Source organism: Coregonus clupeaformis, chromosome 14 (genome assembly GCF_020615455.1).
Source record: "Coregonus clupeaformis isolate EN_2021a chromosome 14, ASM2061545v1, whole genome shotgun sequence".
Lineage (NCBI taxonomy): Eukaryota > Metazoa > Chordata > Actinopteri > Salmoniformes > Salmonidae > Coregonus > Coregonus clupeaformis.
In genome coordinates this window covers 25,762,845-25,783,981 of record NC_059205.1, presented here as the reverse complement: position 1 = coordinate 25,783,981, position 21,137 = coordinate 25,762,845, and the positions used below count along the sequence as shown (strand labels likewise).

At 45.4% G+C, this 21,137-nt stretch overlaps 1 protein-coding gene across 1 annotated transcript in view; it reads left to right on the top strand.

Annotated features, from left to right (window-relative positions):
• The window catches only part of LOC121581262 (ATP-binding cassette sub-family D member 2), a 43,366-nt gene that overhangs the window by 11,831 nt on the left and 10,398 nt on the right, over positions 1–21,137 (top strand). Inside the window, exons 4-6 of the mRNA XM_041896771.2 lie at positions 9,679–9,847; positions 14,499–14,593; positions 15,199–15,344. Of these exons, the coding sequence (XP_041752705.1) occupies positions 9,679–9,847; positions 14,499–14,593; positions 15,199–15,344 (410 nt within the window). The remainder of the gene's footprint in view (positions 1–9,678; positions 9,848–14,498; positions 14,594–15,198; positions 15,345–21,137) is intronic.

Sequence of the window (21,137 nt, the reverse complement as noted above, 5' to 3'; positions counted from 1 at the left end):
ATTAATGTGCTTCATTTTAAGAAGTTATTTGCCCACTTTAGTTGTGATACAAACCTTATCAATATAGGCCTATGGCCTAGGCCTACATGAGGTGTGCGACTATGCTTGTGAATGATGCCTTAAGCTGGGCATCATTCACAAGTGATAGGCTAATATTTGTCAACCATCACACTATTCTTGATGTAATCTTGTCTTTACATATACTAAATAATATATGTGTGAAATTTGATTTAGAATGGACCATTATCATGCACCTGTCTCGAACCAGGGGCAGCGGAAAAATAAAAATAAAAATATATGCGCTTAAATAGCGAATGGAGGACGCTTTTCCCGTGGTTAATTTTCATGTCAGCCATGTAAGCTATACTCCTGTTGTAAAGAGAAGCAATGTGCTTAATATTAGGAAAGTTGAGAAATAAATATAGTAGGCCTAGCCTATAGAAAGCTGATGGGATCCTCCTCTTTTTAATAGAGGCCATCACTCTGTTTTCTCGCGCAATTGCATAGCCTATAGAAATGTAGCGCAACATGAGCTCATGCTCTCATGAAGTGTTTGATTAGATTTTCGATCACATTTGCATTGATGTCAGAGTGATTAGAGGGACAATAGAGTGCGGAGTACCAGGCAGTTAGCAAGTTTGGTAGGCTACTAATGACCATCAGCAGCATCAGAGCTTGGAAAAGCCTAGCTACCGTGACTAAATGGTCACTGGAATTTGTCTGCAGTCATGACTCGTGACTGCCGGTGTGGCGGTAATAAGGTCACCCTAAGTAACAGCCCTAGACACACCCATGACACAACCCCATAGGTTATGTAATGTATACCACAGCGTTGTTGAATACTCATTTCTGATTGGCTAGAAGGGCATTCTAGAATGGACAATAAAACCAGTTGGAAACACACACCTTGCAATCATGACGCAATAAGCTCCTACACATGCAGACCTTACTTACTACAAAGTTACAGAAAGCTAAACCAACAACCACACAAACCGAAATTGGATACATTGTAAACGCAGGTCCAACGAGGGAAAAGCTTAGCCAGCCAGCTAGTATTGATTTGTTTTTGCAGATACATTTTTTTGGAGTATCTGATGACCTAATGTGTTGAGTGATGATCATGAATTTCTCTGGTCCCGGCTACTGTTTGCAGTCCCACGTTTCTAGTTTGACCAGCTGTTTTCAGTAACTGATATTTTTTAATTCTGTCAAATTGGCAGGTTTGCTAGCAACAAACGATTTAGCTAGCTTCTAGCCTAGTGTTTGATATGCAATGCGATCTCCTTGTAATGAACAGGGTCGAGTGTCCTGACGAGAATGCACACTTTTCTAGCTATACCAGGCCAAATCGGGCATTATCAGCTCATTGTTATGGATGTATCCAAATGAATGTCAATAGAAAACAGCTACTTTGCTGTTATTCTGGCGGCAGAGGTCGTGACTGAGTTAGCCGTAGCTTGCTGGATAGCTAGCAAGCGAGGGATAAGAACGTTGCCAGCGAGCATGGCAACGGAACATAAAGAACAAACGACTGGGTCGTGTCCATAAATATCGAACTTATCGAACGAACGACTGGGTCGTGTCTCTAGCAACCAAAATATGAGAAAGTATGAATTAGCTTATAAAAATGAAAATATCACTGAAAAAAAACATTTATACTTCTGTGTGCTTTCACATTGTTTTCTTCTTCTTCTTCAATGAGGTTTAACGGCGGTTGGCATCCAATTTGTTGCATTACCGCCACCTACTAGACTGGAGTTCAACTCCCTTATCTTTCCTTGAAAAATAAAATAAACATTTTACATTTACATTTTAGTCATTTAGCAGACGCTCTTATCCAGAGCGACTTACAGTTAGTGAGTACATACATTTTCATACTGGCCCCCCGTGGGAATCGAACCCACAACCCTGCCGTTGCAAGCGCCATACCAAAGCAAAGAAATATCCTACCATCTAACACTACACTCACACCTTCAACACTACAACTAATAATTAACCCCACCCTTCTCCACTGTTTAAATACACTCACTCCTACCTCATGCCCTCAACCTGAATTGATGGGACATCCTGTAACTCTTCTGCTGTCAAGTCTTGCACACCCAATTATCTCTCTGCAGCTGCCACCACCACCTCAATTTTCTTCGATATGCGTTCCATCCCTGCAGTACAATTAATAACCATTGCTATAAACGCAAAAAATCCAATCTTGCTGAACCATATATCACTTTTTGGTTTATCCCTCTGTACTTGTACATCTCTACTACTCACACCATTTCTCTCAGGATCCCTCCCCCTTGACCCATCTTCCTCTACTTTCTTCACTGCCTCCGCATATGACAACTTCTTCTCTACTCTTACCCTGGATACCTTAACCTGCTTCTCTCGCACTGGACATGTCTGATCCCCAGCCCAATGTCCACCCCTACAATTAGCACACACCACCACTTTCCCCACTGCCTCACACTCCTTCGTCTCATGCCCTTATGCACACTTCTCACACCTTGGAATCTCCCTCCTACACACTGCTGCCACATGCCCACAAGTTTGACACCTGTAACATCTTAAGGTATTCGGCACATATGCTCGAACTGGATAACTTACAGTGAGGGAAAAAAGTATTTGATCCCCTGCTGATTTTGTACGTTTGCCCACTGACAAAGACATGATCAGTCTATAATTTTAATGGTAGGTTTATTTGAACAGTGAGAGACAGAATAACAACAAAAAAATCCAGAAAAACGCATGTTATAAATTGATTTGCATTTTAATGAGGGAAATAAGTATTTGGCCCCTCTGCAAAACATGATTTAGTACTTGGTGGCAAAACCCTTGTTGGCAATCACAGAGGTCAGGCGTTTCTTGTAGTTGGCCACCAGGTTTGCACACATCTAAAGGAGGGATTTTGTCCCACTCCTCTTTGCAGATCTTCTCCAAGTCACTAAGGTTTCGAGGCTGACGTTTGGCAACTCGAACCTTCAGCTCCCTCCACAGATTTTCTATGGGATTAAGGTCTGGAGACTGGCTAGGCCACTCCAGGACCTTAATGTGCTTCTTCTTGAGCCACTCCTTTGTTGCCTTGACCGTGTGTTTTGGGTCATTGTCATGCTGAAAAACCCATCCATGACCCATTTTCAATGCCCTGGCTGAGGGAAGGAGGTTCTCACCCAAGATTTGACGGTAGATGGCCCCGTCCATCGTCCCTTTGATGCGGTGAAGTTGTCCTGTCCTCTTAGCAGAAAAACACCCCCAAAGCATAATGTTTCCACCTCCATGTTTGACGGTGGGGATGGTGTTCTTGGGGTCATAGGCAGCATTCCTCCTCCTCCAAACACGGCGAGTTGAGTTGATGCCGAAGAGCTCGATTTTGGTCTCATTTGTCCACAACACTTTCACCCAGTTCTCCTCTGAATCATTCAGATGTTCATTGGCAAACTTCAGACGGGCCTGTATATGTGCTTTCTTGAGCAGGGGGACCTTGCGGGCGCTGCAGGATTTCAGTCCTTCACGGCGTAGTGTGTTACCAATTGTTTTCTTGGTGATTATGGTCCCAGCTGTCTTGAGATCATTGACAAGATCCTCCCGTGTAGTTCTGGGCTGATTCCTCATCGTTCTCATGATCATTGCAACTCCACGAGGCGATGGTCTTGTAGCCCATTCCAGCCTTGTGTAGGTCTACAATCTTGTCCCTGACATCCTTGGAGAGCTCTTTGGTCTTGGTCATGGTGGAGAGTTTGGAATCTGATTGATTGATTGCTTCTGTGGACAGGTGTCTTTTATACAGGTAACAAGCTGAGATTAGGAGCACTCCCTTTAAGAGTGTACTCCTAATCTCAGCTCGTTACCTGTATAAAAGACACCTGGGAGCCAGAAATCTGATTGAGAGGAGGTCAAATACTTATTTCCCTCATTAAAATGCAAATCAATTTATAACATTTTTGACATGAGTTTTTCTGGATTTTTTTTTTGTTATTCTGTCTCACTGTTCAAATAAACCTATCATAGAAATTATAGACTGATCATTTCTTTGTCAGTGGGCAAACATACAAAATCAGCAGGGAATAAAATACTTTTTTCCCTCAATGTAGATGCTCCATTAAGGCTGGCAAATGGCTTATTCCACTCTGACCTCTGTGACATCATTATTCAGCACCAGCCAGCATTAAAGTGGAACTGACAGCGTTTTAACTATTTTGCAGATATGAAACAAACAGACAATCATAATATCAGTAAAAAATATCAAATTCACAGTTTATGCTTTATAACCAACGTTATAAAAAATTATATATGTTAAAATGCTATATACAGCATCCTATGTCCATAAGTGGACATTATAAAGGGCCATATTTTTTCAAATAAAACAATGGCCAGTTTGGGTCGAGTTGCAAGTTTTTTTGTAAAAACAAATACGCTATGTCTGGCCCTCGAATTAGTTGTGTTTTTTTCAATATGGTCCGTGAACTTATTGAGTTTGACATCCCTGGGCTAGCGCATCTATTTATGTAGCTAGCTATTTATTCAGCATGCTAAAAACACAAAGCCTAACATTAGCTAGCTAGCTGCTGGGAGGATGTCATGTCATTGGAGGAGTGGGTGAGTGACCGACGTTTTCCCCTTATATCGTTTTTCGTTGGCTACAGCTAGAGATGCTGCAGGTGTCATTTGGTTAGCTAGCAAGAAATGTTAATCGCTTTGTTAGCTAGCTAGCTAGCTATGCTGAACTTGAGCCACTGTTATCCACAGTTAGCATATCTCTTAATTGTCAATCAAATGTATTTGGCATCGATCAAATGGGCGGGCAGGCAGGAAAGTTCCCATTCAGTTGTCAAAACGTGGGTTGGGACAAGCATGCATTGGCAGGCAAGCTGCAGAAGGATGAGCAAGCTACTATTCCCCATCGGTTATCAGTGCAATTTTTACGGCCAACTTACTGAAAGGTTTGAGAGGGTTTATCTAATGTTCCCTCATTAGATTTTAGCTCAAACCGCTCTGGCTAGCATTAGTTGTTGATCTTGTTGATGTGCATAGGCAACTGAGGGAGAGAGCCTACCTTTTCAATGCATTCAAATGATCTAAGGTAGCACTGCCTGTAAACACACAGTCCAGTTCAAAGTGAATTATTGTCAGGCCCATGTGGCAATTGCGTATTTGCATATATGCCTACTGTAGCTCCGATTGGCTATGGCGCACCGGTCTGCATAGACTCCGGTCCTGGACAGGACAGATGTTTTTATTCGGTTTTATTTACTCCAGGGTCTTAAATGGGCTCCCGAGTGGCACAGCGGTCTAAGGCACTGCATCTCAGTGCTAGAGGCGTCACTACAGACCCCCTGGTTCGATTCCAGGCTGTATCACAACCGGCCGTGTGTCACGCCCTGACTTATGGAACTCTTGTATGTTGAGTCAGGGTGTGGAGATCTATGTTATTATTTCTATGTATACATTCTAGGTTTTGTGTTTCTATGTTTGGCCGGGTGTGATTCCCAATCAGAGGCAGCTGTCGCTCGTTGTCTCTGATTGGGGATCATACTTAAGTAGCCTGTTGGCAATCATTAGTTGTGGGATCTTGTTCCGTGTATAGGCTTGTATTGTGTTTAGCCTGAGGACTTCACGTTACGTTGGTTTGTTGTTTTATTCGTGTGTTTATTTTGAATATTAAACATGTATTCATTTCACGCTGCGCCTTGGTCTGACCCGTCCTTCAACGTCCGTGACAGAAGATCCCACCAAACACGGACCAAGCAGCGTGCCCAGGAGCAAACACCCTGGACACAGGTGGGGAAGATTTGGTCTTGGGAGGAGATATTTGCGGGGAAAGGACCCTGGGCGAAGGAGGAAGCCCAGGCAGGAGAGGAGCAACGGCAACACAGAAGGCGCCGGCCGAGGAGGAAGCCCGAGAGGCAGCCCCAATAAATGTTTTTGGGGGGGCTAAAGGGGTGGTCGGGGAGCGAGAGAGAAGAGCCCCGACCACTGCACCCGGTGGGTTTCCAGGTTGAGTCCCTACGACCATGGGAACAAGAGTGGGAACAGTTTTATACTGAGGATTCGGAGGATGACGACGACGATGAGTTTCTGTTCCCTAACTCGTGGGGGCTCCCGGAGGAATCCTCACTGGAGGAGGATTGCCGAGAGAGAGAGAAGGATCGGATCTGCAGGGTAAGAGAGGAGGCCACCACATTACGGGGGCTGATAGCGAGAATAGAGCAGGAGAGCTCCATTCAAGAGGAGGCACTGCAGGAGGCTCGTAGGGAGAAGGAGGAAGTAGATGCACGGAGAGAGGGAGCTGGTCAGGCAACATAAGGAGCGTGGGTTAATTGAGGAACCCATGTATGCGGAGATACGCACTGTATCGCCAGTGCGCATGCATAGCCCAGTGCGTTCTGTACCAGCGCCCCGCACGTGTCAAGCGAAAGTGGGCATCTAGCCAGGACGGGTTGTGCCGGCTCAACGCTCCTGGTCTCCAGTACGCCTCCACGGTCCAGTATATCCTGCTCCGGTTCTACTCACTATGTCACCAGTGCAACTCACCAGTCCTGTACGGCCCGTACCTGCTCCTCGCACCAAACCAGTGGTGCGTGTCGTCAGCCCGTTACGCCCCTTACCTGTTCCTCGCACCAAACCAGTGGTGCGTGTCTCCAGTCCGGCACGGCCCGTGCCTGCTCCCCGCACCAAACCAGTGGTGCGTGTATCCAGCCCGGTACGCCCCGTACCTGCTCCCCGCACCAAGCCAGTGGTGTGTGTCCCCAGTCCGGCCCGGCCCGTTCCTGCTCCTCGCACCAGACCAGTGGTGCGTGTTCCCAGTCCGGCCCGGCCCGTTCCTGTTCCTCGCACCAAACCAGTGGTGCTTGTTCCCAGTCCGGTACGGCCCATGCCTAGTCCCCGCACCAAGCCAGTGGTGCGTGTCGTCAGTCCGGCCCGGCCCGTTCCTGCTCCTCGCACCAAGCCAGTGGTGCGTGTTCCTAGTCCGGTCCTGCCCGTGCCTGCTCCTCGCACCAGACCAGTGGTGCGTGTGTCCAGTCCGGCACGGCCCGTGCCCGTTCCACCGGTGGCTGGTCCAGCTCCGGTCAGTGGATCCACTCCGGAACCAGAGCAGTCCGTTCCACCGGGGTCTAGTCCAGCTCCGGTCAGCAGCTCCACTCCGGAGCCAGAGCAGTCCGCTCCACCGGTGCACAGTCCAGCTCCGGTCAGCAGCTCCACTCCGGAGCCAGGGCAGTCCGCTCCACCAGTGCTTAGTCCAGCTCCGGTCAGCGGCTCCAGTCCAGACCCAGACGTCAGCCCCTCTCCAGGTTCGGGGTCTCCCACACCGGGGTCCAGACAGGGCTTGGTGCATCGCGGGAGGATTGCCGATCCAGGCCCAGACGTCAGCCCCTCTCCAGGTTCGGGGTCTCCCACACCAAGGTCCAGACAGGGCTTGGTGCATCGTGGGAGGAAGGAGAGGGGAAGCAGCGAGCCGAGGTCTAGACCAGACAAGGGGCGCAACGGGGAGGCTGAGAGAATGTGGTCGTCATGCCCGGAGCTGAATCCGCCTCCGAGGCGGAATGCTCACCAGGACTCTACCCTGTTATGTCAGGTTTGTGCGGTCGGAGTCCGCACCTTTGGGGGGGTACTGTCACGCCCTGACTTATGGAACTCTTGTATGTTGAGTCAGGGTGTGGAGATCTATGTTATTATTTCTATGTTTACATTCTAGGTTTTGTGTTTCTATGTTTGGCCGGGTGTGAGTCCCAATCAGAGGCAGCTGTCGCTCGTTGTCTCTGATTGGGGATCATACTTAAGTAGCCTGTTGGCAATCATTAGTTGTGGGATCTTGTTCCGTGTATAGGCTTGTATTGTGTTTAGCCTGAGGACTTCACGTTACGTTGGTTTGTTGTTTTGTTCGTGTGTTTATTTTGAATAATAAACATGTATGCATTTCACGCTGCGCCTTGGTCTGACCCGTCCTTCAACGTCTGTGACACCGTGATTGGGAGTCCCATAGGGCGGCGCACAATTGGCCCAGCGTCCGGGTTTGGCTGGTATAGGCCATCATTGTAAATAAGAATTTGTTGTTAACTGACTTGCCTAGTTAAATAAAGGTTAAAAAAAAATAAACAATTGTCCAAACGCACAGGCGCTTTCCCTCAAATGTCACAAATGCCTTACTACGTAATTCCCAAACATTATATGAATTTATGAAAACGTGAAAATGACCATATCTAAGTGCTCGTTTGTCAGAAATGTAAAAATAAATAAAAGTGTCTTATTCTTCCTGGGTGTTTACAGACTTGAATAAGATTTAATATTGCTAAAATGCTGTCAGTTCCACTTTAAGGCTTTCCCCGTCTGCCACTCTTCTGGCTGGCTTAGCCTAGCTGTGAATAATCCTCCATCTGGTGATCATCCAGCAGGGAAGGCTATACCTAGTAGCCCTCTCTCCCAGGAGAGAGTTAACACAGCCAGCCAGCCGGCCCCAGAGACTGCCTGCCACACCCCATGTAGCCTGTCTGGCAGAGTTCAGCTCCTCATTACCAATCCAATGGCACCCTAACTAACCTGGAAGAGATCTCCTTGAAATGTTTGAGGTTTTGCATGCAACTCATTTGAATGACGTATGTATGACTGATTTGATTTATGTAGGCATGCAGTACTGTAGACCATGCATTCTCTGTAATGCCTAGGCAATCTGTTTGTGTCTAGGCAATCTGGTTGTGTCTAGGCAATCTGTAATGGCTAGATAATCTCTGTAATGATCATATACTGTAGGCCTATTTCTAGTCTGCTTAGGTTGTTTTCATGGAGTTTCCTCTAGCAGTACCCTATAGGGAGATGATTCCATGACTGGGAATGTTTCTGTCTCTAGGCTATGTCTCTCTCTCTCCATCCCAATCATTCCCTCCCTTCCATCTCCAAGTGTGTGTAGGCTGTTGCTCCTGTTGACACTACACTCTTAGAAAAAAAGGTGCTATCTAGAACCAAAAAGGGTTCTTCGGCTGTTCCCATAGGATAACCCTTTGAAGAACCCCTGTTGGTTCCAGGTAACACCCTTTTGGTTCCAGGTAGAACCCGTTTGGGTTCCATGTAGAACCCTTTCCACAGAGGGTTGTACATGGAACCCAAAAGAGTTCTACCTGGAACTAAATGGGTTTTACCTGGAACCAAAAAGGTTTCTCCTATGGGGACAGCCGCAGAACCCTTCTAGAACCCTTTTTTCTAAGAGTGTACAGTCGTCCCATTAGACAGGCTATGTTATCTGTAGGAAGGCCTCGGGCCATCATCAGTACTGTGTGTTCCCTAAACACAGATACAAACAGCTATAAAAAAAACAACACCAGACACTGTTTAGAGTCAGATTAAGCTATGAGCGGAAATTAGTTGCATAAATTATAAAGAGGGCTTTTGCATCATTCGATCAAATAATGGCCCTTCAACTTGTACTGTAATCCTGACCAGATTTTCAGTGCACACTGCAATACACTGCTATACACCAGCTCTGCTGCTGACTGCTCCGATAGTTCACGTGCATTAATGTAAGGGTTTTCCCAAAGACACACACACTGCTCTACTTTGCAAACATCTACTGTTGGGCAATGGTGGTAAACTCTGTTGGGTAAGATGACCTAACTGACCCTGTTCAGTTCAGTCTGACTCCAGTGTTATTTACCTCAACAAATGACCTCTGACCTTTCTGGTTGTCTGTGATAGGTCACAGAGCTGGCGGGCTACACGACGCGTGTCTACAACATGTTCCTGGTGTTTGGCGAGGTGCAGAGGGGCGTGTACAAGCGCTCATCCACATCGACCACGGGAACAGGAGAGAAGAAGAACGTGGCCAGACCAGAGATGCACATCGACGGGCCTTTGGAAATCAAAGGTAGACTGTCTGAGATGTTAAGCATTTTGTACATATTTGTCAAGAGGTACATAGGATACACATACACATTCTGAGACACTCAAATGTCATCCTATTCCCTATTCAGTACACAACTATACCATAGTATACTACTCTACTACATCAGGGGGTGGTGTAAGCATCTGGGTTAGAGAGGCGGACCGGTAGCCTGGTAACCGAAAGGTTGCCGGTTCGAATCCCCGAGCTGCATGCAGGGAGTAAGCCGGCAGCCGGAGGGTTACCAGCTTCAATGATATTTGTGCGTCTGTAACTTTCTCACTCATCATTATTCACAATTCATTCAGGATATTCTGTAATCATGATAGCATCCACATGAACGTAGAAGTGTTCAGAAACATAATCTATTCCAAAATGACACAATATTCATCATTCATTTCTATTGGGCACAAAATAATCTGAAACACAACCAAAACAAACAGCAAATGCATCCAAGAAGTTTGTAGAGACACAAGATATATGTAGTCATTGCGTGCTAGGAATATGGGACCAAATACTCTGCGGCAAGGAGAAGGGCCTCTAAAATGTTCAGTCGCCTGGAGTGACAAGTTACAGCGTATATTTGTAGCATTTGATGCATTCATAGTCTTTTGGGGTTTTTCAATTAGATACAGTACATTCGGAAAGTATTCAGACCCATTGACTTGTTCTACATTTTGTTACGTTACAGCCTTATTCTAAAATGGATTAAATAAATGTTTTCCTCGTCAATCTACAAACAATACCCCATAATGAGAAAGTGAAAATAAGTTTTTTTGTAAAAAATGTTTGCAAATGTATTAAAAATAAAAAAAAACATACTTATTTACATAAGTATTCAGAACCTTTGCTATGAGACTCGAAATTGAGGTCAGGTTCATCCTGTTTCCATTGATCATCCTTGAGATGTTTCTACAACTTGATTGGAGTCCATCTGTGCTAAATTCAATTGATTGGATATGATTTGGAAAGGCACACACCTGTCTATATAAGGTCCCACAGTTGACAGTGCATGTCAGAGCAAAAACCAAGCCATGAGGTCGAAGGAATTGTCCGTAGAGCTCAGAGACAGGATTGTGTCGAGGCACAGATCTGGGGAAGGGTACCAAAAAATGTCTGCAGCATTCAAGGTCCCCAAGAACACAGTGGCCTCCATCATTCTTAAATGGAAGAAGTTTGGAATCACCAAGACTCTTCCTAGAGCTGGCCGCCCGGCCAAACTGAGCAATCGGAGGAGAAGGGCCTTGGTCAGGGAGGTGACCAAGAACCCGATGGTCACTCTGACAGAGCTCCAGAGTTCCTCTGTTGAGATGGGAGAACCTTCCAGAAAGACAACCATCTCTGCAGCACTCCACCAATCAGGCCTTTATGGTAGAGTGGCCAGACGGAAGACACTCATCAGTATAAGGCACATGACAGCCCGCTTGGAGTTTGCCAAAAGGCTCTCAGACCATGAGAAACAAGATTCTCTGGTCTGATGAAACCAAGATTGAACTCTTTGGCCTGAATGCCAAGCGTCACGTCTGGAGGAAACCTGGCACCATCCCTGCGGTGAAGCATGGTGGTGGCAGCATCATGCTGTGGGGATGTTTTTCAGCAAAGTACAGAGATCCTTGATGAAAACCTGCTCCAGATGGCTCCGGACCTCAGACTGGGGCAAAGGTTCACCTTCTAACAGGACAACGACCCTAAGCACACAGCCAAGACAAAGCAGGAGTGGTTTCGGGACAAGTCTCTGAATGTCCTTGTGTGGCCCAGCCAGAGCCCGGACCTGAACCCGATTAAAAATCTCTGGAGAGACCTGAAAATAGCTGTGCAGCGACGCTCCCCATCCAACCTGACAGAGCTTGAGAGGATCTGCAGAGAAGAATGGGAGAAACTCCCCAAATACAGGTGTGCCAAGCTTGTAGTCATACCCAAGAAGACTTGAGGCTGTAATCGCTGCCAAAGGTGCTTCAACAAAGTGCTGAGTAAAGGGTCTGAATACTTATGTAAATGTGATATTTCCATATTTTATTTTTAATACATTTGCAAAAATTTCTAAAAACCTGTTTTTTCTTTGTCATTATGCGGTATTGTGTGTAGATTGATGAGGGGAAAAAACAATTGAATCCATTTTAGAATAAGCCTGTAACGTAACAAAATGTGGAAAAAGTCAAGGCATCTGAATACTTTCCGAATGCACTGTAAATGCAGATGTGCCATCCCAAGCTTCAGCCTATTTATTTCAGGCTACAGGTTATAATGCTTTTAAAGGGAAAATTATATTTCAAATTGTGTCAACATAATCATATATTCTTTCATTTTGGAGTAGAATGTCCTTTTCAAAGTCACCAGAAGTGACCTCGTCACAGACGTTCCCCCCCACTCTAATTTTGCCACCGCTGCTGAAAAAAATCCTAGGGGAAACACTGACATTTGACCAGAGACCTATGGGCCTTTGTAAAAAGTAGTGCACTATAAAGGGAATAGGGTGCAATTTGGGACAGAGCCTCGGCTAATCCTGTGCTGTGTATCTTTCTTGATGTTCTTTCTGACCATCTTGGTCTAAAGCTAGATACCCATCCTCAGCATCAAACGACTCAGCTGTAATCATGATATACAGTGAGGGAAAAAAGTATTTTATCCCCTGCTGATTTTGTATGTTTGCCCACTGACAAAGAAATGATCAGTCTATAATTTTTATGATAGGTTTATTTGAACAGTGAGTAACACCAAAAAAAATCCAGAAAAACGCATGTCAAAAATGTTATAAATTGATTTGCATTTTAATGAGGGAAAGAAGTATTTGACCCCCTCTCAATCAGAAAGATTTCTGGCTCCCAGGTGTCTTTTATACAGGTAACGAGCTGAGATTAGGAGTACGCTCTTAAAGGGAGTGCTCCTAATCTCAGTTTGTTACCTGTATAAAAGACACCTGTCCACAGAAGCAATCAATCAATCAGATTCCAAACTCTCCACCATGGCCAAGACCAAAGAACTCTCCAAGGATGTCAGGGACAAGATTGTAGACCTACACAAGGCTGGAATGGGCTACAAGACCATCGCCAAGCAGCTTGGTGAGAAGGGGACAACAGTTGGTGCGTTTATTCGCAAATGGAAGAAACACAAAAGAACTGTCAATCTCCCTCGGCCTGGGGCTCCATGCAAGATCTCACCTCGTGGAGTTGCAATGATCATGAGAACGCTGAGGAATCAGCCCAGAATTACACGGGAGGATCTTGTCAATGATCTCAAGGCAGCTGGGACCATAATCACCTAGAAAACAATTGGTAACACACTACGCCGTGAAGGACTGAAATCCTGCAGTGCCCGCAAGGTCCCCCTGCTCAAGAAAGCACATATACAGGCCCGTCTGAAGTTTGCCAATGAACATCTGAATGATTCAGAGGAGAACTGGGTGAAAGTGTTGTGGTCAAAAGAGACCAAAATCGATCACTTCGGCATCAACTCAACTCGCCGTGTTTGGAGGAGGAGGAATGCTGCCTATGACCCCAAGAACACCATCCCCACCGTCAAACATGGAGGTGGAAACATTATGCTTTGGGGGTGTTTTTCTGCTAAGGGGACAGGACAACTTCACCGCATCAAAGGGACGATGGACGGGGCCATGTACCGTCAAATCTTGGGTGAGAACCTCCTTCCCTCAGCCAGGGCATTGAAAATGGGTCGTGGATGGGTATTTCAGCATGACAATGACCCAAAACACACGGCCATGGCAACAAATGAGTGGCTCAAGAAGAAGCACATTAAGGTCCTGGAATGGCCTAGCCAGTCTCCAGACCTTAATCCCATAGAAAATCTGTGGAGGGAGCTGAAGGTTCGAGTTGCCAAACGTCAGCCTTGAAACCTTAGTGACTTGGAGAAGATCTGCAAAGAGGAGTGGGACAAAATCCCTCCTGAGATGTGTGCAAACCTGATGGCCAACTACAAGAAACGCCTGACCTCTGTGATTGCCAACAAGGGTTTTGCCACCAAGTACTAAATCATGTTTTGCAGAGGGGTCAAATACTTATTTCCCTCATTAAAATGCAAATCAATTTATAACATTTTTTACATGCATTTTTCTGGAATTTTATGTTGTTATTCTGTCTCTCACTGTTCAAATAAACCTACCATTAAAATTATAGACTGATCATGTCTTTGTCAGTGGGCAAACGTACAAAATCAGCAGGGGATCAAATACTTTTTTCCCTCACAGTAAGATGTTTTATTGTCACATACACCGGATAGGTACAGTGAAATGTGTTGTTTTACAGGGTCAGCCATAGTAGTACGGCGCCCCTGGAGCAAATTAGGGTTAAGTGCCTTGCTCAAGGGTACATTTCACCATGTCAACCCAGTATTCAAACAAGCCACCTTTCGGTTATTGGCCCAACGCTCTTACCGCTAGGCTAATACAAACGGTGAACGTGTGCATCTGGACATACTCTTCATTAACACAGCTAGTTAGTCAGTTGGCCACATCCTCAGTATCTACAGCTGCACTTTTTTACACTTTCTCACACTTTTTAAATGCTGCCACACATTTTTCTGGCAGCCACATGTGCTCTCGTTGACTGAACTGATCATATTAATTATTAATCAACACACAATGACTGATTTCTCCTTTGTTTTTTGTCTTTGTCTTCTGCAGGAAGAGTCATCGATGTGGATAATGGCATCGTGTGTGAGAGTGTCCCTATCATCACTCCCAATGGAGACATAGTGGTCTCCAGCCTCAACTTCAAGGTGAGAAATAACACAGCAAAATCCTGGCCGATGTTCAGTAGTGATAAAACGTTTTCAAATTAAGTGAAATACTTCAAATTAAGTACTACCTGAATTTATCCAATAAGAAAACATATTTTTGTCTTCCATTTCCAAAGTGTTGTGAAAATGTTTCCTACTAAAGATCCTGCTCAGCATCCTACTAAATCATTCTAAATGTTACAGTACCTGTGATGTGTTTGCTGTTACTATATTTTCCTAATCCTCCAGCCATCTTCCCCCAGGGTAGGGTGCTTTGTCCTTTGTTATGTTACCAGGAAATTAGCTCACTTTGAGATTTGCATTTCTTTTTGAAGTGAACCCTGGCTAAGAGAAGGAAGCACACATGTAATTATCACACACGCACACACACACTAAATTGCATAGTATAAAATAAGGACAGTATGGCTTCCTAATACTCTACATAAACCATGACAAAAAATATGTAGGGACTACTTACAGTCAAGTGATTCAGACTAGTCTCGCTTTGCCAAACTCATGTCATGGGTTGTTAGACACAGCAGCTGTGATGAGACTATTCAGTTACTCCGAGGCTATAACGTGTGTGTGAATTATGTTTCTTGCAGGTGGAGGAAGGTATGCACCTGTTGATCACAGGTCCTAACGGCTGTGGGAAGAGTTCTCTGTTCAGGATCCTCAGTGGGCTGTGGCCTGTGTATGGGGGGCTGCTGCACAAACCCTCCCCACAACACATGTTCTACATACCACAAAGGTCAGTGGTTGTCACTGTCACACACATCTTTATGCCCACACATGTACTGACTCTGACACACATGGACCCATGTATAGATGTAGGATCTTCATTTGAAACTTGTAGGGTATTCAAGGTTTAAAAAGGCTTCTAAAGTTTGTAATTCCACTTTAAAAAGATGTATCAACCCCTACAAAAAATGTCCATTCATTATAATCCACATAATAATTCACATTTCCTGTTGCTGCAGGATTATTTTCCTGCTGTAGCAAACTGGCTCAAATGAAGATCCTACATCTGTATATGTACCATGCAGGCTTGCATAGAGGCATGCACGGATGCATATTCTGCATGCATGCACACGCACAACCACATTCACACACTACATACACACAGTTAAATGTATTGAGAATCAGCAGTAGGGATCCTTACCCTCTAGACTCAGTAACTGGATATCCATGGAGAGAGAGAGAAACCAGACCTTAGAGTAGTGAAATATTTACTAGCTCTTCCAGGTGTTTGACGGCTTTACAGTAATGCTGAAACGTGACACACACACAGTTTTGTATTGCTATACTTGTGGGGACCAAGTCATTGATTCCCATCCAAAATCCTATTTTCTCTAACCCCTAAACCTAACCCTAACCATAACCCTAAACTTACCCTAAGCCTAACCTTTAACCCAAACCCTAACCCTAAAACTATACAACCTTAACCCCAACCTTAATTCTAACCCTAATTGTAACCCTAACCCTAAACCTAACCCCTAGCTTAAAATAGCATTTTTCCTTGTGGGGACCAGCAAAATGTCTCCACTTGTCTGAATTTTCCTTGTTTTACTATCCTTGTGAGGACTTCTGGTACCCACAAGGATAGTAAAATAAACACACACACACACACACACACATAAACTCAGCAAAAAAATAAATGTCCCTTTTTCAGGACCCTGTCTTTCAAAGATAATTCGTAAAAATCCAAATAACTTCACAGATGTTAATTGTAAAGAGTTTAAACACTGTTTCCCATGCTTGTTCAATGAACCATAAACAATGAATGAACATGCACCTGTGGAACGGTCTTTAAGACACTAACAGCTTACAGACGGTAGGCAATTAAGGTCACAGTTATGAAAACTTAGGACACTAAAGAGGCCTTTCTACTGACTGTGAAAAACACCAAAAGAAAGATGCCCAGGGTACCTGCTCATCTGCGTGAACGTGCCTTAGGCATGCTGCAAGGAGGCGTGAGGACTGCAGATGTGGCCAGGGCAATAAATTACAATGTCTGTACTGTGAGACGCCTAAGACAGCGCTACAGGGAGACAGGAGGACAGCTGATCGTCCTCGCCGTGGCAGACCACGTGTAACAACACCTGCACAGGATCGGTACATCCGAACATCACACCTGCGGGACAGGTACAGGATGGCAACAACAACTGCCCGAGTTACACCAGGAACGCATCAGTGCTCAGACCGTCCGCAATAGGCTGAGAGAGGCTGGACTGAGGGCTTGTAGGCTTGTTGTAAGGCAGGTCCTCACCAGACATCACCGGCAACAACGTCGCCTATGGGCACAAACCCACCTTCGCTGGACTAGACAGGACTGGCAAAAAGTGCTCTTCACTGACGAGTCGCGGTTTTGTCTCACCAGGGGTGATGGTCGGATTCGCGTTTATCGTTGAAGGAATGAGCGTTACACCGAGGCCTGTACTCTGGAGCGGGATCAATTTGGAGGTGGAGGGTCCGTCATGGTCTGGGGCGGTGTGTCACAGCATCATCGGACTGAGTGTGTTGTCATTGCAGGCAATCTCAACGCTGTGCGTTACAGGGAATACATCCTCCTCCCTCATGTGGTACCCTTCCATGACCCTCCAGCATGACAATGCCATTTACATTTTACATTTAAGTCATTTAGCAGACGCTCTTATCCAGAGCGACTTACAAATGGTGCATTCAACTTAGGATAGCCAGTGGGACAACCACATCTTGATCAGTACACTTCTTCAAACAAGCAGCTGTGAGCAAAGTCAGTGCAATCAGGGACAACTACATCTCGATCACAATAAGTACATTTCTTTAAACAAGTCAGTGCTAGCAGGTGAAATAAGTCAGGTGTTAGTTTAAACAAAAGACAGTGGTAGTAAAGGGGGAGTAGAAGGATTACTATAAAACTATTCCAGGTATTCCTTAAAGAGGTAGGGTTTCAAGTGTCTCCGGAAGGTGGTCAGTGACTCCGCTGTCCTGGCGTCGTGGGGGAGCTTGTTCCACCATTGGGGTGCCAGAGCAGCGAATGGCTTTGACTGGGCTGAGCGGGAACTGTGCTTCTGTAGAGGTAGGGGGGCTAGCAGGCCAGAGGTGGATGAACGTAGTGCCCTCGTTTGGGTGTAGGGTCTGATCAGAGCCTGAAGGTAAGGAGGTGCTGTTCCCCTCACAGCTCCGTAGGCAAGCACCATGGTTTTGTAGTAGATGCGAGCTTCAACTGGAAGCCAGTGGAGTGTGCGGAGGAGCGGGGTGATGTGAGAGAACTTGGGAAGGTTGAACACTAGATGGGCTGCAGCGTTCTGGATAAGTTGCAGGGGTTTAATGGCACAGGCAGGGAGCCCAGCCAACAGCGAGTTGTAATAATCCAGACGGGAGATGACAAGTGCCTGGATTAGGACCTGTGCCGCTTTCTGTGTGAGGTAGGGTCGTACTCTGTGAATGTTGTAGAGCATGAACCTGCAGGATCGGGTCACCGCTTTGATGTTAGCAGAGAACGACAGGGTGTTGTCCAGGGTCACACCAAGGTTCTTTGCACTCTGGGAGGAGGACACAATGGAGTTGTCAACCGTGATGGTATTATCATGGAGCGGGCAGTCCTTCCCCGGGAGGAAGAGCAGCTCCGTCTTGCCGAGGTTCAGCTTGATGTGGTGATCCGACATCCACACTGATATGTCTGCCAGACATGCAGAGATGCGATTCACCACCTTGTTATCAGAAGAGGGAAAGGAGAAGATTAGTTGTGTGTCGTCTGCGTAGCAATGATAGGAGAGGCCATGTGAGGATATGACAGAGCCAAGTGACTTGGTGTATAGAGATAATAGGAGAGGGCCTAGTACTGAGCCCTGGGGGACACCAGTGGTGAGAGCACGTGGTGCGGAGACAGATTCTCACCACGCCACCTGGTAGGAGTGACCTGTCCGGTAGGACGCAATCCAAGAGTGAGCAGCGCCGGAGATGCCCAACTCGGAGAGGGTGGAGAGGAGGATCTGATGGTTCACAGTATCAAAGGCAGCAGATAGGTCTAGAAGGATAAGAGCAGAGGAGAGAGAGTTAGCTTTGGCAGAGCAGAGAGCCTCCGTGACACAGAGAAGAGTAGTCTTAGTTGAATGACCAGTCTTGAAACCTGACTGGTTAGGATCAAGAAGGTCATTCTGAGAGAGATAGCAGGAGAGTTGGCTAGAGACGGCACGCTCAAGATTTTTGGAGAGAAAAGAAAGAAGGTATACTGGTCTGTAGTTGTTGACATCGGAGGGATCAAGTGTAGGTTTTTTGAGGAGGGGTGCAACTCTCGCCCTCTTGAAGATGGAAGGGACATAGCCAGCGGTCAAGGATGAGTTGATGAGCGAGGTGAGGTAAGGGCCTTGTGGAGAGGTTGGAGTCTGTTTGATTGAGTGTGTGGACAGGTGTCTTTTATAGAGGTAACGAGTTCAAACAGGTGCAGTTAATACAGGTAACAGGAACAGGAGGGCTTCTTAAAGAAAAACTAACAGGTCTGTGAGAGCCGGAATTCTTACTGGTTGGTAGGTGATCAAATACTGATGTCATGCAATAAAATGCAAATTAATTACTTAAAAATCATACAATGTGATTTTCTGGATTTTTGTTTTAGATTCCGTCTCTCACAGTTGAAGTGTACCTATGATAAAAGTTACAGACCTCTACATGCTTTGTAAGTAGGAAAACCTGCAAAATCGGCAGTATATATACAGTGGGGGAAAAAAGTATTTAGTCAGCCACCAATTGTACAAGTTCTCCCACTTAAAAAGATGAGATCCAGAAAATCACATTGTAGGATTTTTAAGGAATTTATTTGCAAATTATGGTGGAAAATAAGTATTTGGTCACCTACAAACAAGCACGATTTCTGGCTCTCACAGACCTGTAACTTCTTCTTTAAGAGGCTCCTCTGTCCTCCACTCGTTACCTGTATTAATGGCACTTGTTTGAACTTGTTATCAGTATAAAAGACACCTGTCCACAACCTCAAACAGTCACACTCCAAACTCCACTATGGCCAAGACCAAAGAGCTGTCAAAGGACACCAGAAACAAAATTGTAGACCTGCACCAGGCTGGGAAAACTGAATCTGCAATAGGTAAGCAGCTTGGTTTGAAGAAATCAACTGTGGGAGCAATTATTAGGAAATGGAAGACATACAAGACCACTGATAATCTCCCTCGATCTGGGGCTCCACGCAAGATCTCACCCCGTGGGGTCAAAATGATCACAAGAACGGTGAGCAAAAATCCCAGAACCACACGGGGGGACCTAGTGAATGACCAGCAGAGAGCTGGGACCAAAGTAACAAAGCCTACCATCAGTAACACACTACGCCGCCAGGGACTCAAATCCTGCAGTGTCAGACGTGTCCCCCTGCTTAAGCCAGTACATGTCCAGGCCCGTCTGAAGTTTGCTAGAGTGCATTTGGATTATCCAGAAGAGCATTGGGAGAATGTCATATGGTCAGATGAAAACAAAATATAACTTTTTGGTAAAAACTCAACTCGTCGTGTTTGGAGGACAAAGAATGCTGAGTTGCATCCAAAAAACACCATACCTACTGTGAAGCATGGGGGTGGAAACATCATGCTTTGGGGCTGTTTTTCTGCAAAGGGACCAGGACGACTGATCCATGTAAAGGAAAGAATGAATGGGGCCATGTATTATGAGATTTTGAGTGAAAACCTCCTTCCATCAGCAAGGGCATTGAAGATGAAATGTGGCTGGGTCTTTCAGCATGACAATGATCCCAAACACACCGCCCGGGCAACGAAGGAGTGGCTTCGTAAGAAGCATTTCAAGGTCCTGGAGTGGCCTAGCCAGTCTCCAGATCTCAACCCCATAGAAAATCTTTGGAGTGAGTTGAAAGTCAGTGTTGCCCAGCAACAGCCCCAAAACATCACTGCTCTAGAGGAGATCTGCATGGAGGAATGGGCCAAAATACCAGCAACAGTGTGTGAAAACCTTGTGAAGACTTACAGAAAACGTTTGACCTGTGTCATTGCCAACAAAGGGTATATAACAAAGTATTGAGAAACTTTTGTTATTGACCAAATACTTATTTTCCACCATAATTTGCAAATAAATTCCTTAAAAATCCTACAATGTGATTTTCTGGATTTTCTTTTCTCATTTTGTCTGTCATAGTTGACGTGTACCTATGATGAAAATTACAGGCCTCTCTCATCTTTTTAAGTGGGAGAACTTGCACAATTGGTGGCTGACTAAATACTTTTTTTCCCCACTGTATATATATATATATATATATATATATATATATATATATATACACTGCTCAAGAACATAATGGGAACACTTAAACAACACAATGTAACTCCAAGTCAATCACACTTCTGTGAAATCAAACTGTCCACTTAGGAAGCAACACTGATTGACAATACATTTCACATGCTGTTGTGCAAATGGAATAGACAACAGGTGGAAATTATAGGCAATTAGCAAGACACCCCAAATAAAGGACTGGTTTTGCAGGTGGTGACCACAGACCACTTCTCAGTTCCTATGCTTCCTGGCTGATGTTTTGGTCACTTTT